The following is a 20,221-nucleotide window of genomic DNA, read 5'->3' on the forward strand; positions in this document are numbered from 1 at the left end:
TGCAGGATGAGAACATCATGCGATCGATGCACCTCTTTGAAAACGTTCTTTAACTCTTGGCTGGCGGGGGCGGTGGAGGCTTTGGAGGAGAACGTCACCTTGACTCGGACTCTAACTGTGTACAGTGTGCTATGCAGACCTCTGATGAAAGATATGATATTGTTCATTAATATTGCTGTGAGGAGGAGGCGGTATGGTGCGGACACTCTGGAACGGGCTGCCTTTTGCACATTTTATTTTTCATAAACTTTGTTACATAAACACAAATTGAAAGGAAAGTAGAAAGTACTTTACTTCAAGGTTGGTTTGCCTCCAATAGTCTCTGGAGTGTCTCTGACATTATAATCACCCGGGGAGAGATCTGTGATGAAGAGGAGGCTTCTTTCTGCTGCAGCCTTGACTTGTTTCATTTACTGCCAAGTGAAATCACTGTGACTTTTTACCAAGGCTGCAACTAACGATGATTTGGTCTTTAAAATATAAAAAAATATGAGCTTAAAGTCCATGTCCTTGAAGACTGAAAAACGCATGAAAAATGACCTTAACAATTAGTAAAATATCAAAATAGTTGCAGCTCTACTTTTATAGCATCAATACAAACACCTGAACAAATGATCTCTTGACTGGCTCTCCTTTCCAGAGTGTTCTCACCCGACTTAGTGAATACTCGTCTTTTTACATTTAAATAAGAAAACAACATCCATTGTACTATTTTAAATTGTAAATACTATAGATAAAGCATTAGATAAGAACTCTATGAGAAACTTTTCAACGGTTCATGTTTACTTGCCCACTAGAATGAGACAACACAAGGATTGTATTGATGTCACAAACCTTGCCACTGATGGTTGGTCGACAGAAGCACACAGGTACTATATTTACCGCCAGTTTAACTTTAGACAACGACATCTTCCGTCATGACATAAATGCTGCTTTCAGTGTGTTTCATTTAACCCAGTGTACGGATATTCCCTGTAAAGCAACAGACTACATCAACTTGTTTTTATTTTATCCACTGTTTAAAGCAGGTTATTTATATTAAGGTATTATTGTACAAAAGATTGTTGGTTGTATATTATTAAATGAACGTTTGCTCTGGGGATGGATTTCAGGACTTATTCATAATTCACTGTTTTTAAAAAGAAGAGGGGTTCTGTGTATTATACTCATCATGTTTGGGTGTGTTTCCTCCTCGTCAAAGTGCAGGTGATCACTTTCTGCTTCCTCTGATTAAAGCATGTGAGCAAACACAAAGCATGCTGGGTAAAAGTCTCTTACTGACTTCCTGTTGCTTGTTAGAAACTACTGAATGAAGAGAGGGCATAATTTAAGTAAATTATTGAGTGTTTCTTCATTTTTCACAATGATTTGGATACAGGAAGTGTCTGTAAAATCAGCCGGAAGTTGTTGTTTTTTTATTCAAAGTGTTCAAACAGTATGTGACAAACATTACATTTGCTCAGTGAGGCATGACTTGTGTTCTTTTTACTCATATTATTGGACATCACGTGTACATTTCCATCAACAAAATGCCATGCTGTTCCTTGATTTGTGTTTGTGTGCCTTACTGTTTGTAAAAATGTTTCTGTTTGGTTGACAAATCAGAGATCTAGTTATGAAAAGTAAGTGATAAAATGGAGAGGAAACAAATGTTTGTTTGAACATTACACAACAAATATCTACAATATGTAGATATTTTCTTTCTGAAAATAATAAAGAGTTTCTACATTTCTTCTGTAAATAATATCCATAGTCAGTTATCTCTGACGAAAGTGAATAAATAAACTATAAACCTCGAACCTTCAAATTTCTGTTAAGTTCCTTAATACACACGAAGAATAGAACATGTTGCGTAAACCAATTTGTGTGCCATTATAAGATTGGAATATATGGTAAACATATTAGGAGGATTTAAAGTACTGTCAACTGTACACATTATTTTTAGATATTAAATTATGTGATTCACATTTTGGGTAATTTTTATATAAATATATTTAAAACAATTATTCCGTGTTGGCAGAATAGGTACCTAACAACGGATTTTACTTTTAGATTTTAGAAGAATTGAAGTTCCACGTTTGCAAGAGTTACAAGATATATATTTTTACATCTCATATTACATGAGAAACCAGATTCTGTTCACCATAATGTTCAAAATAAGTTTTATTGTCCAACATAAACAGATCAGATTGTTGATCAAAATGCATGAATAGTGATCTGGCGCCCCCTCATGGTAGAAAGATCTCAACACACACACTGGATCTTGAATTCTGTGTGGGAAATTTCTCTCTAGAAGTGAAAAATGTATGTAGCTATTTTTAACTAACCTTAAAACTTTAATATTTAACATATTTTCTTTGGAAACTACGTATACTTCAGAAGGTTTGTGGTCAAATATAAATTCTGTTAATTTCCCGGACTGTAGAAGGCACAAAAGAAAGCGGAGCTGATATGTCAAGAATTTATTCGGACAAAATTGGTTGTGGTTCTGGAATAAAATACACATGGCACCCAAAGCCCATGAAGGTCCAAAAATCAACTCAAAACAACAACCGTCCATCTTTCCAGTTATTAAAATCACCTCGTCCAACTCCAAATATTAAGGTACTCAATTACCTGAGATAAGTTTGCATACAAACCAAAGAGATTGAAATCAGCCATAGACCTCGAGGAAACATATATATTTATATATTCAACATGTTTTAACAAATATTATTATAGCAACTTAAGGCAGATGGTTACATTTAGAAAGTATTTCATTTACAAAAAGACTTTGTAGGCCACACATAAACAAAATGGCAGGAATATTTATCAAATGCATACATGAATTACAGAGAGGTGATTACCTCTATAAAGACAATCAATGCAAAACAGAAAGATGCTAATGCTGTACCAGAAATGTTACAAATCATTACAACAGACAGGTGTACAAATATTTTACTGAATTTGGGCTTTTTTTTTTTTAGACATAAGAGCTGAGAAAAAAGATGCTGATCTGACATTAGAGCAGCAATGATTAGACATTTGACAGAGAAATAAACACAAACTATTACTATAAACCTCTAATCGTTTGTTGTTGATGTTTTCATTCAAAAATATAAAAAAATGCAGTTTTCTGCCTCTGAATATGGAGATGAACTGATAGTTGTTTTATATATATTAAACCGACAGACAAAGTCCAAGGTAATGTCTTTAAATACCTTGTTTTGAGGAACTGGATTGGACATTTTTCAGTATTTTCTGCCATTTTATAATAATTTGTTTTAAAAATAATCAGCAGATGAATTAATGTAAATCATCATTCGTTGTAGCCATGTCGGAAAGTAACTTCACTTTATTGTCCTGACAATTTTGGCACAAGTCAGATTTATTATATGGCACCGTTTTCATGTAATGTTGGAATTTTCGGAGGTATCTGAAAAGTATCCTCAAAGTAAATCCCTCCCAACAAGAGAGCAGAGCTTTACCTTTCGTTATATAGTTGTGACAGTTGTATTCTTTGGTCCCTAAACCTTTGGCAATCCTTTCCGTGAAGCATCCTTTTTTTTTGTTCAAGTTCTGACTAAAAAATAAGCTTTTTGTTTTTCCTCAGGACCAACGATGTTCTCTCTGCAGAGCGACAGCTGTGTTCATTCTAACCTCAGAACACGAAACAAAATGTTTTTTCTGCATCGCTGCACATTGAGAGGATCAGGTCTTTGTTTTAAATGGTCAAAAATGTTTCGAAGGGAAGGCGTGTGTAATGACAGGAATCATTCATCAGCAGCGTTTCTGTTTAAATTAGAACATTTTTTGTGTATGTTTACTTAGCACATTGACACTAGGACACTATAAGTGTGAAAACATGTAGAAGCCTCTATAAGACATTTTAAATATTGTAAAATTTCTTTGAGCATGTATTTATATTTAAAAAAGAGAACAAGATTTAAAAACGGTTACATATTCAGTCTTTATATGGGAGAAAGTCACGTAAAACAGAGACTGGCGAGTTTCAAAGTGAGCAGTATTGCCTCAAAATAACCCCTCGTCCTGACCCTGTAAATCTACAAAGTGAAATGTGAAACAGTGGAGATAAATGCTGTATTGCTTAACGCCAAAGCTCTGATCTCCACACTCCATCACAACAAGTGTCACTGGCTGTGCTGTGTATCGTAGATCCTCAAGTGACGAGTGGTTATTTGAAGGTCATACTTTAAGGACACTACGTTGGAAAGGCAGCTTTGGCTCTAGCTGGCTCGGGTGTCTTCTTCTGTCTTTGTAAAACCGTCCTTTATGAACTGACCCTGTGAGGTGTGTGTGTGTCCGGCAGATGGGGGCGTTAAGTGAGCAGCAGCCTGATCTCTCGGTGGACGTAGCACAGGAAGTCCATGTAGGAGGCTCCTCCGTGCAGACTCTTATCCTCCACCAGGAACTGACGGAACAACATCTCGGGTTTGTCCTTCTGCCGCACGATCTGCAGCTGAGAGGGGAAACATTTAGCATTTGAATAGCTGTGGTTCATGTGCACTTTGATCCTCATGCTTTAAAAAGGTACTCAGCCACTCACACATGTTTTAAATTTTAAAAAAAACGTGACCTCTTGATTGTTTTAATCTTGTTTAGTCTGTCTATTTCTAAAATAATAGGATTAGCATTCTTGAGAACTTTTATTACAACATGAAAACACATTATATATAATTAAAGGGCACTATTTCCACTGGAGGGAGACACGGATCAATAACAGCTGGCTTTCATTTGCTCACATTTTCTTAGCTTACAAAATATACTCAAAGAAGAGGTATGCATGATTTATTAGGTGTTCAGGAGCAGATTGAGTATATTACCTTCATGGAGTTCGGCCTCTTCTCCATCAGGCCGCTGATGATGGAGCGGACCTTTGCGGACAGCGGGTTGTCCAGCTCTGGCAGAGCACTCTGAGGAAGGACAATAAGGTTATTTAAGTGACTTTTATAAAGTTGAATAAGTCAACACATGTATAATAATTGAGGGTGTCCAGGAAAATGGATAGAGGTGTTTTCATATGAGGATGAGAAGCAAATAGATTAATACAACAAAAAACGTCTTCCACTTTTGAAACATTTTTGCTTCCTTTCTTACTAACTTCAAAATGAATGTCCCTCTTTAAACTTTGTGTAAGGTATACGTTATCAATAAAAATATTGTTGGCTATTTTTAGAAAAACGTGTATAGTTGATCAACTACTTGGGTGCTTAATATAAATCATATTGGATCAAATCATAAGATGTTGAAACGTTATTATGATTTCAATCTTTGTAGATTATTGAATCATTTAAATGCAAACTTGTAATGTGGAGGCATCATCACATTGTCACCAGACACCACAACATTTAAAAAAATGTCTCCCCTAACATCTAAAACATGCCCAGGGTTTCCCACACATAGGCTTTACTTGGGTGGGCCGCCCAGGTATATCAACCTCCGCCAAAGTATATTTCGCGACCCATTTAGGTTTTCATTTTTTGTATCCGTCCGCGAGCACGATGCCATCTGCGATCGATTAACTACCCTGCCTGTACCTGTTCACTCTGCTATCGCGTGAAGGGTCCGCTCCTGCGAACAGTTCATGAGCGTGCTCCCCCACCCCACCCACCCCGTTCTCGGCTACCACCACAAGTATATTTCAGATTTGTGGGAAACACTGAAGCCATTTCATTAGTTTCTTCCTATATGTTGATGTTAAATGAGCTCTGACCATGTTTCCCTGCAGGTGTGCCAGGGAGGGCACGTTGAAGAGGCTCTGCACGATGTCTGGAGGGCTGCCCTGGCCCAGCCACAGGAACATGGATTGTCCGTTCTCCAGCAGGAACATGCCGGATTCCGAGAGGCGCTCCTCGGAGCATCGCACCGGAGCGGGAAGAGCCTCGCTGCCCAGGTCCAGGTTGTGCTGAAAACACAGGTTTATTAGATGACATTAAATGTATTGATGGCTATTGATAGATCTCTTGAGTTTATATCCTCATGGTTGAATTGCTGTTTTTTTTAGGATGAAGTGTAAGCTTAATCTAACGTGTGTTTGTGTCCCTCACCAGTGGGGTGAGGCGTGGGTAGAGCAGCAGCTGTGTGTCCTCCACCCCCATGCCCATGATGGAGAGCCTCTGGTGGGCGCGGTCGTCGGTGGAGAGCTCCGTGCTGCCAACCAGAGGAGCGCTCTTCATCAGGCTGTTCATGTAGACCGGGAACACCTTCATGGCGTCAGGCAGGATCAGCTGCATGTGGAGAAACTCTGATTCATTTCTGACACAACATGTATTGTACCACATAAGTACATCTTTGGATCCTAAATTGAACACATTTCCTCCCAGGGGCGCGGTGCGGCTCTGACCTGGCTGGCAGCTGAGGGGGTGGCGCAGTTCTTCCTGTAGCAGGACAGCATGTGGGCCGTCTGGTTCACCAGGATCTCCCGCACGTTCTTCAGCGGCTGGTTCAGTATGGCACGGCAGGCTGAGTGTGGGAGAAAAAGAGGTTAGTGAAAGGACCAGATAGCAACGAGGATAACTAGGAGAGTGTAACGGAGGAGAGGAGGCAGCTGAAGGTCAGGAATAATACGGCCGTACTTAAAGCGGCTCAGTGTCAGCTGTGCTTTATGTGAAACATGTGCTCCCTATTTCCAAAACTCATCCCTCTTCAAATCCAGGAGTTTTAGTAGATTATCAAGTGATGCATGGGGTAAACTCAACAAAGGTCAGAGAGGATGATATTGCATTACATCAGCACTGTGTGATAAAGAATGAATCTGCTTGTATATCATGAGGGATAGGTTTTTCTGCATTTGGCTAAACTATCTGTGAAAGTGTAACCTTTAAAGGAAAGTTCTTAAAGGTGTTCAGAAACCTGATTTGGCAAAGAAGTTGATGAGAGAGTCCGTCTCGCAGCTCTTGTACAGCTCTGACAGTTGCAAGCTGCAGTTCAGACTGAGGTTGTGGATGCGGAGACGTCGTTGTCCGTTGATGGTGGTGTACAGCAATGCACACTGGGAAACGCAGTCCAAACATTAGATATAACCAAACCTTTTGAGATGTAACTTCAAACGTGTGATTATTCTAGAAAAAGACACACACCTGCATGAGTGCTCCGGTCTCCTCGCTGAGTGTGTCGTCGTGTTTGAACTCTACGGTCAGAGCCTTGTCACAATCCACCGCCGCCATCTCGATGTCTGTGGTGTTGTTCATGTGGATCGCTCCGAAGAACTCTGTGGCTCTGAACCCTGAGGAAACACACACATACAGTAGATGTAGATTACTGAGAGTTACTGAGTACTCTGGTACAAATGCAAAGTGGTACACGCTGCTCACCTGTGCTGGTGCGAACACGCATGATGGCGTCAAAGCCGATGCTCTTCTGCACGTCTTTCCTCAGGTCTGTCAGGAAATGCTCCCCATCCGTCTCCACCTGACAACATAAGCATAACATATTACATGTGGATACACTTTAACCAGCAGATGGCAGTATATTCACAAAACCTGTGTCACAGAAATGTCATTTAGATGATTGACTGAATGCTTAACCCATCATAATACATCGAAAAGGTATTCGTTGATTTACATGGTGATGAAGTATATAGCAGCATGAAATGAAAAATATTAAAGTAAGGTATATATGTGTGTAGTTACTTTACACCACTGTACTGTCTTTGTATGTACTGTGTGTGTGCTGTGTGTGTACAGTTTGGAGTAATTTCCCACGCTTGATGCAGCATTCCTATGGGACAGCTCTATAATAGACTCTGAAGTTATTATGTGAATTGAAGCAGGCGTCAAATTGCTTGAGTCTGTAGATTTTCTATGTTTGTTTTTAAACCTACAGTAAGTTCATAACGTTCCAGCGTTAAAGGAACGTTTAAATGATTCTTAGAGAATGACCGTAGTCCATATCATTCTGTATGTCTTGCATGTTTTATCTGTGTGTGTGTTTTCAGTGCTGAATGTTGTACCTGGAAGTTGTTGTACTTGTAGACGGAGCCTCCGGTGTGTGAGGGCACGTCAGCCATGGTGGCCACGTCCACGTACTGACTGGGGAAGAGAAAGAGGTCCACACAGCAGCCCTGCGCCACACACTCCTTCGACAGCTGCTCATACACTCCTTTCTGAGGCTGGAACAACGTCTATGGAGTAAACAGTAAGTCAGCATTTTCCCTTTCCAATTTCAAGCTCAAAGATAGCATCGAACTGACTCCAGCAGTCTGTATGTGGAGTTCAAAATAAACTTTAGATATGATTACAAAAAGCTCATTACTTTCTCTTTGTCGGTGTTCACCAGCTTCTTGTCGTCCCTGTTCTTCAGTTTGCCCGGAGCCTCGGCGGTGGGCATGGAGGAGTGGAAGATGAAGAGCTTCCCGCTGCACTCTGCTGCCTGCAGGAGAGAGGAAATGTCTTTAAAAGAAGATCACATGAAGGCGTGCAGCTCATATCTTTACCATGTGGTCACACTCCTGCAGAGGATTAGATTCCCCCTTGATAATAATACACTTTAACGAAAAGTTAAAGCAGCACCCAGATAAATAAATATGCCACAGTCTCTTTGCTGTTGCCACAACTGCTTCCAATTAAAAGCTGTGTGTGAACTTTTCCTTCGCTGTGCGCCAAACACTGACCTCATATTACTGGGAAAGTGTGTTAGCTTTAAAGTAAACAAAAACATATCAGAAACATTCAAACAATCTGCCATGCTTATTCAGTTTGGATCACTGAGATGTGTGTTTTGGCTCCACTACATGGTATTTGAACCCATTAGTATAGTGATTAACAATGAACAAAAATGAAGGGATCAACGTGTTACATGGAAAAACACTGTTGCCAATCAAATGTGGCTTATCAGATAGGAAGCTTCCAACTGTGCTTAAGACCTTTGGACTGTCACTTCCTGAAGATCAGCAGGCTTGGGGCAGGTAACAGAATCAGAAAACAGTATCGGTTATTCGGTTTACAGATACAGAAAGAAAAAGCTAAATCCGGGAACTGTTACATATACTGATAATTAGCAGGATTACAATTATGAAATAAGGAATAATAAAACTGTCATGCAAACATCCGGTATTACAACACAAATGTTAGTGATTAGTAATGCTTTCACTGATTGGAAATGTTCAGTTATTTTGTCTGTAAAGCAGAAAGTTTCTAGTTCATCAAGATTATTCCTTCAGCATGAAAAGATGGCCGTAGGGAATGCAATTCAAATGTCTACTCCACTAAACATAATAAGTAACTTCAATAATGTGACACTTGGAATAGGCTACTGACTACATTTTTAACAAGTAATTAGAACAATATTCTTCAATCAAAGCTAGACAGTCTGCACTTCATGTTGAAAGCTGTCACACTGGGCTGACCTTAAATGCCTCCACGCCGGCCTGGATGACGGGAACAAAGACTGTCTCACTCTCGTTGGAGTCTGCAAACATATCAGGGATCTGATCCAGGAGGCTAGAGGAGAGGAGAGGATTATGTTAAACACCTTCACAAGTCTGGTTGAAATGTACGTTAAAAGCTTAACAATGAATCAGTATTTTGTCTTTCTCATGCATTGTTTCTCTTTCAAAAAGATTAGTTAATCTCCATAATAAACACAACTTTTCTTTGTTGAATTAAACTTCATACAACTGCCTGTTTCTCTCCAGATAAAAAAGTTCTTCCTTGAAGTGGACACATCATGCTATATTTGAAACATATATTGTAGGGCCATACCTATATCAAACATGTCTGTGAAGTTTTTTTATCAAAATACCAAACAGATCCTGCATTTTAGCCATGCCTCATTTAGCTCTATTTGCTCTATTCCAGCCCTGTTTTTGCAAGGGCTGATTCTGTGACTACAGCGCCACTTACAGACCTGGCATATGTAGTACAACGTCTCCAGCGCTTTCGAGCGGTCTCGTGTGAAACGGACACGTTCGCGGCCAACCCCCCATTCCCCTGATAGGTGGAGAGGTGCCCATATAGGCGGAGCACCCCTTTTCTGACGTCAGGAAATTCAAATAATAATCAGCTCCGTTGCAGCCCCGTTTTTAGAGGTTTGGGTATGGAGAAAAGAGAGAGGGTTGTGTTTCCCGACACTTGTTGAGTTCCCTGACACACCAGGGACACATGTTCATGAATAAAAGACGTACAGAAGTGCATTTTGCATAATAGGTCCCCTTTAAATAAATAACATGTTTCTTACTTGTAGATAACGGCTCTGGAGTCCTGATAGTTGACGAGGAATCCGTCGAGCAGGGGGACGAACATCTCCGCTGTGTCCGACACCACCATCATCTGCGGCTGGACCAGAGCGCTCTTCACGTTGTAGAAGTGGAGCACCTTGTTGTAGGTGACAAAGCCCACCTTAATGGCGGAGCTCTCCGAGTCGTCCTCACTGGAGGGGAGAAGAAGAACTTCAGTCAGCTTTCAGGTAAGTCTCACTGAATAACTGCTCTCGGGACTTTGTATATTCGTATGTAAGAGATAAACCTCCTCATATTCAACAGAACACTAACTTTGACCAAATATGTTCATCACCCTCATACTTTAACACTAAGGAACGTGTAATATGATTAAAGATGAAACCCTTTTAAGGTAATATGCCACTGAACCTACATTTTCTATATGAATATTAGTCACAGGTGTCGTTAGAAATAACTGATTTAGATTGGATTTGCGTAATTCCTTCTTTCTCAAATGTTACTGAAACATACCAGAGATGATTTGTGAGAAACTGTCTTTACTCAAGCAAGGATCTAGCGTTATCTTGAGAGAATTACATCTGTATTTGGAAATTCTTCAGAACCACATGAACTTTATAAAAATGCAGTCTGTCCAAATGCATTAATTTAGTGTCTGTAAAAAAAAAAGTACAGCTTTAAACAGTTGAAAAGGTTTATCTGCAGTACACTTATACTAAAGTGTTTCAGGATGATGTCATGGCAGCAGAATAATGTGGATAAATGGCTGCTGGCAAAATGAAGGAGTGAGGAAAGAAGTTTCTAGTTATTTTAGGAGTCACCAGGTGAAGTTTTCTGAAGAACAAAGCTTCTTGTTTTGCTTTAAAAGATGTAAGAATGAAAATATTCGAGTAATCCATTTTCAAATCTGTTCTCTATAGTTTTCTCTCCTGTGTTTGACTCACAAACAGGTGGGAATTTTCTTTTTTGCCAAGATAATCTTCCTAAGTTCTGTCTAAGAGAAATTGTCTGCCAAAAGTTTTTTTCCCCACCTGTTTTTTTTTACAGAACTAAGGAAGATTATCCTGGCTGACCGGATCATGTTATGTTCTAAAGTCATAAACAAAGGACAGAAAACTGTTCAAATCTGACCTTAAAGATGGATCACTAGAAAGTTTTTCTCTCACTTGCCTCTCCACAGAGAGTAAAGCTGCACTGTAATATTTTCCATTGTTGGCAGCCTTGGCACCGTTCAACCGATACTCACCATCTGCTGAACTTCATGCAAGAATATTCAGCAGACGAGAACAAATAGTTGGCTTGGTGTTTATGACTTGAGGGAATTTTCTTTTTGTCAAGGCATATGTTGGAAGTGAATTGTAGTCTGTTGCACTCAGCTCAACACGATGCATAGCAACTAATGCAGCAGATAATAAGTGTGTGTGTGTGTGTGGTGTGTGTGTGTGTGTGTGTGTGTGTGTGTGTGTGTGTGTGTGTGGTGTGTGTGTGTGTGTGTGTGTGTGTGTGTGTGTGTGTGTGTGTGTGTGTGTGTGTGTGTGTGTGTGTGTGTGTGTGTGTGTGTGTACCGTGGCAGATTGTCCAGCAGAGTCTTCAGCTCATCACATTATCAGTTTGACTAGTCCACTCTTAACGTTGTTATAGGACACATCGATCATGAAGAGGTAGGCAGGAGGATTTTGCACCTTGTTGTTCTGCAGGAGAAAGCAACAGGAGTAAAGAATTAGTAGCTATTATAAAATCCATGCAAACTTGACAACATGCAGCTTAACATACCTGCTTTCCAAATAGGAAATGTGAAAAGTTAAGCTCCTGAAAATTATTTCTTGTTTTAGTTCCATATTTTCTAATTTAAAGTCTTAAATCGTACCATATCAGAACCTGGGGCCTACCCTCATGCTTTCCCCCTTTATTGGCTGTAAGTCCCAGGCATTTGGTTTCCGTTTGTGCTTGTTTATACCTTGCAGTAACTGTGAGGAGACCATGACCGGTGGATGGTCCTGAATGCAGGGCAATGAGTGTATGTGTGTGTGTGAGGGGGATTGTCATGAAGACATTGTTATGTTTCCACAGTTACAATCCATGACAAGACAATCACCTTGCAGGCTTTTTGTTTAAGAGCCGCCCTGTTTATAAGTCTGAATAAACAGAGGTAAAGTGGGCCAGAGGAGTGACTCAGCTCTGCCAGCGTACTCAACTCTGTTTTTCTCCACCACAGCCTTCAAGGGATGTACGCTTGATTGACTTTGCTGTCTTTCTATTGTTTGCAAAACAACAATAACTATCTTTAGCAGCTCATTATGAATAATGAAGGGTCCTTCAGAAGAATCAGTAATGCAGTCCTGACTTGTATTGGACAGACTTCTATAAAAACCAGACCTCTTTAATCAAACTGTAAGTGTTAAATCCTCTATGCCTAAAGTCTGTTATACACAAGTAACAATCTCCAATTTTAAGATTCACTGATTGCACATGTTTTGCCTGTTCTTTTATTTTTCTAAAGTTTGACCCAACATTTCTAAAAAATATATATTTCTAGGAGCTGTAAATGACCATACACAACATTTTAGGGGTTGTTCATTCTTGACTTATTTTGATCTTGCAGATGTTACAAATTGCTTAATGGTCAATGTCTTTTTGACTCGTGCTCGTCCACACTGTCAGCATGTTGTGTGTCGCTGGGACGTTACTGCATGTGCACCCTAAAAACATCACGTGGAACATGTGCTTACATTTTACTAGCGATCATAATTACCGTAACCAGTTATGACAGATCAGCTGACAACAGAATGGTTTTGATCTCATTCAAAGTTGTGTTTCTATCAACTATATCCCCTCTGCATGATGTGAATAGAGCAGTAGTAGTCCTTTACCTTGCAGTAGTCCAGGGTGGCTGCAAACTCGTAGGAGCCCAGGGACAGCTCTGGCCTCTCGTAGAAGTCTACCCTCCTGCCCATGTGGTCCAAATGTTGGAAGTAGAAGGCTGGCACTGCAGTAAGACATAGACATGTCATTAACAACAGAACTGTGCGCTATATACGATTTGGTTTCTCGCTCATTATATTAAATCTTATGTCTTCTTAACATGGTACTCTACCTTCATTGACACAGTTGCAGAAGCCACACTGGAAGCGACGCCCTCCGTCAATAAACTGCATGTAGGGACACATGTAGGCTTTGCATCGATTGCAGCGGATCGGGCCGGTCTCACCATGGTTCACAACATACAGAGGAGTCTACACACACACACACACACACACACACACACACACACACACACACACACACACACACACACACACACACACACACACACACACACACACACACACACACACACACACACACACACACACACACACACACACACACACACACACACACACACACACACACACACACACACACACACACACACACACACACACACACACACACACACACACACACACACACACACACACACACACTATAGTTAAGTTTTCAACAGCTGTTCCTACATCACATAAGGACATTGTGTTTTAAAAACTCTTCCTTAAAAGCAATACATAAGGTTCATGGTTTATGTCTTTTTTTAAAGGTTTCCCATGCGCAATAAAATATTTACTATTACCCCCATGTCATCTGTGCAATGTCTGAAGCATGAGTGATTCCATGGCACCCAAAAAAGACATGTTGCGCTACCATATAGAGAACGTTGGTTCAAAGTGAATTCCTAGCATGAAGCTGTTTAATGCTAGAGCACTGTTATGGAGTACTGTACACAGCCCTGCTCATGACTGTTAACAATATTTACTTAAGGGTCCCTGCAGAATAAAAATGCCCCCAACTATAATAAAAACACATGCAGACAAAGGAGCAAGTTTTGTATGTGTATTTTTAGACTGGAGAGTAAGTGTTTACATTTTCTTTGCTTTTACCGTGCAGAAAATAAACCTGTTGCATGGCAAAACAATGAAAACAGCATCCAAACACAACAGCATCCTTTTAAAGTTAGAAATCGAAACTCAGAACATTGATTACGTTTGACAATGTTGGTATAAATTATGCTCCATGTTAGAATAGGTGGATTTCAATCTGAGAGTGCAAAATACTTCAGATTGATTCCTGTTGCAAAAACCCTCCCTGTAGTTCTGACATGAGCTAATTAGCCTCTGGCCAGATGAGAGAAAGCTAACATTTCCTAAAAAGGCTAATAAGACATGGCGAGTGTGGGGGGGAGTTTCTACAGAGGGATTTTTGGACCACATACGATCCAAAAGGAGGTCATTCACAGGACAACTTAACTTTTGTAGTGCACAGAGACATCTGTTAAAGAACAAGAACATTTCCCTCAGTTTGAATCCTTTTTCAAATGTAAAAAACTAAAGAGTAAACAAACCATACATTAAGGCCTTAACTATTTGCTGAACATGACTTAAAATTGGCATTTATCATTTCTTGCAAGAGTTGGACTTAAATGTGCTTATTCATAACAATTCCACAAGGATCTATTGAACCTTTCAGTATACATGGCCGGTTACAATGTATTGTTGATTATTAGAACTTTTTAGACTTAGAATAAGTTAAACCTGACTTGCCTCATTCTTGGGCACGCTTGCGAAAGGTTTGATGATGGCGGCCAGCGGAACTTGGCACTGTTTGGCCAGGTCTGCGGTGCAGGGCAGGGAGTAAGTGGTGCAGCGGATGAACCGGGGGCTGGCGTTGCCTGAGATTAGCAGAAAGAAGGTCAATGACTTTGACACTTTGACACAGCATATTTCTGTTACAACTTACTTAGTGTTGATTGCTACTTAATTATATTTAACTTGCCTTTAACAAAAGAGTCTACATTTTGAGCAAAAGCCTATAAAGTACATACTGTACGACCAATGTAAAATGACTGACATGTACACATGATGTTTAGACATTTTAGAATACTTTTTTTAAATAATATATATTAAGACAGTTTAAATACATGGATGCACACCCACAGCGCGCTACAGATGTGCAAAAATATACACAAACAAATCACACAAATATGAAGTAAATGGGGAGAAGTTGAACTGTGAGATACCTTGGTCCTGTATGGGGAACTCAGTGGTGACCAGCGGGGGAACCTGTCCTCTGATGTTCGTGTTGTACACCTGTCCCCCTCGTTTTACTTGGTCATCCTCGATGACTTGAGTCTAAAGAAGACACGCTATGCTTTTCAGTATAATCTGATTTCTCTACAGTCACAGCTTAAGTACATGGCAATCAAAATAATGCAATCGGCATCAAGTTTATTAATATGCCCAAATGTGAATAAATGTTACCAAAAGAGATTATGTCAACCTTTTGAGGAATGATTAAGCTAATGGTTCAAGTCAGAAAATGTTCAGTGATGTGTGTATGTCGTTATGTGAAGGTATGCAGTCCGAGGATTAGTGTTGTACTCACGGTGCTGGGGATAGAGTCAGGGTCCAGTTTCTTCTGTGGTGGTCCTGCCAGTCCGCCTGCTGATCCAGGGAAGGCACCTGGCATGCCAGGCTGAGGCCCCATCATGCCAGGCTGAGGCCCCATCATACCAGGCTGAGGCCCCATCATACCAGGCTGAGGCCCCATCATGCCAGGCTGAGGCCCCATCATACCAGGCTGAGGCCCCATCATACCAGGCTGAGGCCCTGCCATGTGTCCCCCAAACTGACCTGCACATGAAAACAGATTCAGATTTCTAAACCTAATTATTATCTATTAGCTGTTGTTATGTTATGTATGTCAAGCAGGAGATTTATCCCTGTTGCAGGGAAGATTACAAAAACTGGGAGTGATTTTTCTTGTATCATGTCTATCATTTGTGCATCATAACCTCAGGTATGGAATAAAAACTGCAAACACTCTGTCAAAGTGAGACAAGTTGTCAGTTTTTGAGCCACTCAACAGACTAGGTAAGGCTTGACTAAAGACTCAGGGATTAGAAGCTGTGAAATCCATTTAGAAAATGTATTTGATGGTCTGAACCTTTTCTGCTTCACAGTGTCACAGTACCTGCTTGCTGGGGGTATCCAGTTGGACCAGCAGGTCCAGGACCAGGCTGCTGGAAACCTCCGGGGCCTGGAGGAATGGGGCCGGGAAAGGGTCGACCCATGCCTGACATTGGGGGGCCTCCCATTGGTGGTGCGGCCATTGGGGGGCCTGCCATTGGGGGGCCTGCCATTGGCATGTTTGCTTGGGGAGACTGTTGAGCAGACATGTGGGGGGACATGTGGGGGGACTGTGGTCCTGGTGGCATCATCGGCTGGCCCATTGCTGGAGGGGGTGCTGGTTGGAAAGGCTGCTGGACAACAGAGTTTGTTGGAGGGGGGGGGCTCTGCATAGGACCCGAGGCTACAAAAAGATGGGGAAAAAGAAAACCCATCAGGTGAGTACTGTGCTGTTGTTTGCTTGATGTTCAGCAGTATGATCTGTAAAACAGTTCATATCAAACTTACCATAGCTGCCCAGGTTCATGGTACTCATCTGATTGGTGAGCTGCTGAGCTGGAGGGGGGGCCGCGGGGACCATGTTGTTGTACTGCGACTGTAAAGGCTGTCCATAAGAAGCAGGAGCAGCTGGTGGAGGGTATCTGAGGAATACAGGGGCATTTATTATGAATATACAGCATGTATATTGTATACAGCATGTCTGTTGATGTGCTTAAAACCTAAAGCTGTTTTACATTTTAACTCAACCTCTTATTATCCATAATTTGTAAAAATCTTGCTTCATCTACTGTACTTCAACTGACATGTTTGCACAATACAGAGAGCCATGCAGTTGCTGTTTAGTGAAGATTCTCACCTTTGTGGATGTGCGCCGTTCTGCTGGACATTTGGATTGTACTGACTGGGCGCTGCAGGTGGAGGCATCCCAGCTGCAGAGGAGGCTGGTGCCTTCATCATACCTACAGTGAGAAACAGACGAGGAGTACAGTGTGTTTATATGGCCTGCATCAGAGGTAAATCCATTTTAGACCAAAACCAAAATTGATATGTGCGTGAGCTCAGGGTTGTTAGAGGGTCAGAGTTTAGTATTCAGGTAGAGAAAGTTAGTTTAAAGCTAGTAATGACCAAATTGAAGAAATTCAGTAGATACTTTTTTGTAAAGAAAGCATGTTCCTGATCTAGGGATTTGTTTGCACTTCAGTCACACAGAGCTTGCCTCAGTGTGCACTGACATTTAAACAAAAGGCAATAATTGTGTTCCATCTTTGTTTGGGCTGCTGGTACTTAACAGGCATGCCTTAACAGTGGTGTAACACATATATTATTTAAAGGCAATTAACCCTTTCACTCAATGACGAATAAATCATGACAAACAATTCAATAAAAACAAGGTTCATAACTTCATACAGCTGAATAGGATATATATTCAAGAAATGTCAAGGAACCTTAACCCAGCATGTTGTTAGAATAAATCTAACTGTGACACATATTATTTATTTTATACCCACAGCAGTCAAAGTATAATATCACTGTGTTTGTTTTGCTGTTTGGAGCTTTCAAGATAATGTACAAAACCTGAACTCAGCTGCTGACTAAGACATGTCATGAGCCATATTCAGCAAAGCAAGCACTTCAGACCTATCATTTAAAATAGTCATATCATCCCAATAAATAACAGCACATCTCTGACATCTTGATAATTGAAAATGTATATTACGGAGAAACAGCACTAGTTGCTATTTGTTGTGAATGAACAAGCTGATCATGCTAGCAACAAGATTAGACTTGTCTTTTGAGGAAACATGAAACACACAGTGATTTTGCTCTACCTGTTGGTGGACCGTTGAATGTCTGAGGCGGACCCCCATAGTGCCCATAGACGGGTTGTGCAGGACCAGCTCCGAACCCACCCTGGTAGCCCCCCATCCCGGGCTGGGCCTGGGAGTACGGGGGTGCAGCAACATAACCCTGTTGACTCATCTTGATGGGATGTTACTGTCTTCTCATGCCAGGATCAATGAGTTGGTAACCTGTTGAGTCAAAAAGAGTCAGGTTGAATTATAAGGGGCCACAACTAATGGTTATATTGTAATTGAGTGCTTCTAATTAATTTGGACAACAGTAGACTTAATTAGGTTTGTTTCCGAACCACTGACATTGCAATAGACACTTTCTGTGGTAACACAAGCATCTATTTCTCTTTTTCACAGCTCTGGCATGAAAAGACACACCAACAACAACTGATATTTGACCTCATGTAATCATCAACACTCGTGTAACATGGACCTTTGGCATTGCTTATTGAGAGATAAAGAAAGGCCTATCCTTACTTGAATTATCTTCAAGTAACTGCATGACTTTCTGTTTGCCTGTCAGAACGACGATCCAATGTCATCTGCCTAATTCCTTACATGTAAATAGTACCATTATAGGCCTTAAATTAAAAAAGCCTTTTCACAACAAAAGTCTTTCAAAGCAAAGGTTCTGTAAACTTTTCCCTAATACAAGGTGAACTTTGGCACAGCTGGGTCAACACAAATAACAGCTGCGTACTGACAACTCCATCAAAGCCATTTATTACAGGATAATATATCAATTTAAGACGTTTTACCCGAAGTAAAAAGCATAACATAGCAACAGTTGGGTTTGGTAAATTGTTCAGTTAAATAGTTAATCCTTTCTGCCACTTCCGATAATTGCCACGTCAAAGACCGTTATGTATGATAGCTAAAGATTTGAGCATCCCTGCTTTATTAAATTACCTCCCAGTTGTACACATGATATCCTCTGTGTGGAATGTTGGCTGTGACAAACATGTAAACACCGGATATAAAAGAGTAAGATGCCAGCACAGCACCTCGTACAGTGTTGATTACATGTTAATAGGAAACATCTTGCTAGCTACGCGGAAATTACAACAAAGTTGTTCCTTTGGCACCAGAAGAAGCACATTGATTTCAAACACATACAAATACATAATCAAACGACATATATTAAGTCATGTGTATTGGCTTATAGGTGTTAATATAGTAGTTGGAGTATTTACCTGAATACAGGGCAGAGTCCTCTCCACGATTCTCTGTGAAAGCAGAGTGCCACGTCAAACTCACCAAAGCGCCGGTCGCTACGTTGCTTCGCTACTTCTGTCAAAAACAAGTTTCCGGTTGCGCATTTCAAAGTAAAATCTTTAATAACGTATAACAGTTAGTACACGATATAAATGACACAAACAAATTACTCGTTTCTAAAAATGACCCTTTTTAGTTTAGTTAGTTAACTTTGTAAGTTTAATAAAACAATTTAGACGTTCTGTACGCATAAATATTAGTTTGAAAACGTTTCATTCTGCTTTTATTATGAAATGTAAACAATGGATTTTCCTGCTTTGGTCGATGTGTTTTTAGCTAGCTTGTGTCTGACGCAGTACGCATGCGTGGAAGCGAGGGAACCCAAACACGTCAGCAAAGGGATGTGGACCTGTAGGTTTCATGATTACAATTACAGATTTTTCACTCTGTTATCATTAATATACACCATAGAGTGCTTTTTAAATACATGGATAATGACCGTTGAAGAAAATGATATCTGTTTGACAAAAGTGTTGATTTGCCAAGGATGGTTAAAGTTAAAGGTCCACAAAACTTGGTATATATTGAACAGGGATTTAGATGCTATGTTGGGGGATTTGAGAAAGAGAAATTAACCCTATACACACAAAAATCAAATGTGCAGTGAGTCTTAAAGTGTGGTCATAACATTTTACAAATTAAATAAAGTAAGTGATTCTTAAAAAAACATTTTATGATCAAAGAATAAAACAAGTCAAATAAAATGTGTAAAAGAAAAATTCCATTGCCCCCTGCCAGTTTGTATGTTGTTGGCTTCATAGTTCAACGAACAATATTTCGATTTTCTCTAAACTCTAAAATAGTGCCTATATCACGTTTTAATAAGATAAATTGTACATCATTATGTTATTGACACTGCAGGAACATTTTTTTTAAATAAGATGGAATCGCATAAATACATAACATCCTGAAGTTGCTATCTTTAAGACTACCGGATGTACCCTTTAAGAGGCTTACAATAGTTTTTAAAAGTATCA

At 40.2% G+C, this 20,221-nt stretch overlaps 2 protein-coding genes across 7 annotated transcripts in view; one reads left to right on the forward strand and one right to left on the reverse strand.

Annotated features, from left to right (window-relative positions):
* The window catches only part of kcnip4a (potassium voltage-gated channel interacting protein 4a), a 79,181-nt gene extending 77,714 nt beyond the window's left edge, over positions 1–1,467 (forward strand). For all 6 annotated transcript variants that reach the window (XM_079672362.1, XM_079672363.1, XM_079672365.1 and 3 more), the window contains one exon: positions 6–1,467. In XM_079672362.1, the coding sequence (XP_079528488.1) occupies positions 6–53 (48 nt within the window). In that variant the 3' untranslated portion in view covers positions 54–1,467. The remainder of the gene's footprint in view (positions 1–5) is intronic.
* Positions 1,468–2,447: 980 nt separating this feature from the next.
* Positions 2,448–19,270, reverse strand: sec24d (SEC24 homolog D, COPII coat complex component). The gene is given in 24 exon segments (XM_079669857.1): positions 2,448–4,459; positions 4,824–4,913; positions 5,714–5,905; positions 6,048–6,227; positions 6,344–6,462; positions 6,853–6,991; positions 7,080–7,225; positions 7,314–7,410; positions 7,952–8,122; positions 8,254–8,370; positions 9,347–9,440; positions 10,177–10,368; positions 11,740–11,777; positions 11,779–11,865; positions 13,045–13,160; positions 13,269–13,407; positions 14,752–14,879; positions 15,228–15,339; positions 15,593–15,840; positions 16,181–16,519; positions 16,624–16,757; positions 16,973–17,075; positions 17,946–18,146; positions 19,163–19,270. Coding segments are annotated over 23 exon segments (3,273 nt in total). The 5' UTR covers positions 18,097–18,146; positions 19,163–19,270; the 3' UTR covers positions 2,448–4,318.
* Positions 19,271–20,221: the final 951 nt, after the last annotated feature.

The sequence above is a fragment of the Notothenia rossii genome, assembly GCF_949606895.1.
Source record: "Notothenia rossii genome assembly, chromosome: 3".
In the NCBI taxonomy this organism is placed as follows: Eukaryota; Metazoa; Chordata; class Actinopteri; order Perciformes; family Nototheniidae; genus Notothenia; species Notothenia rossii.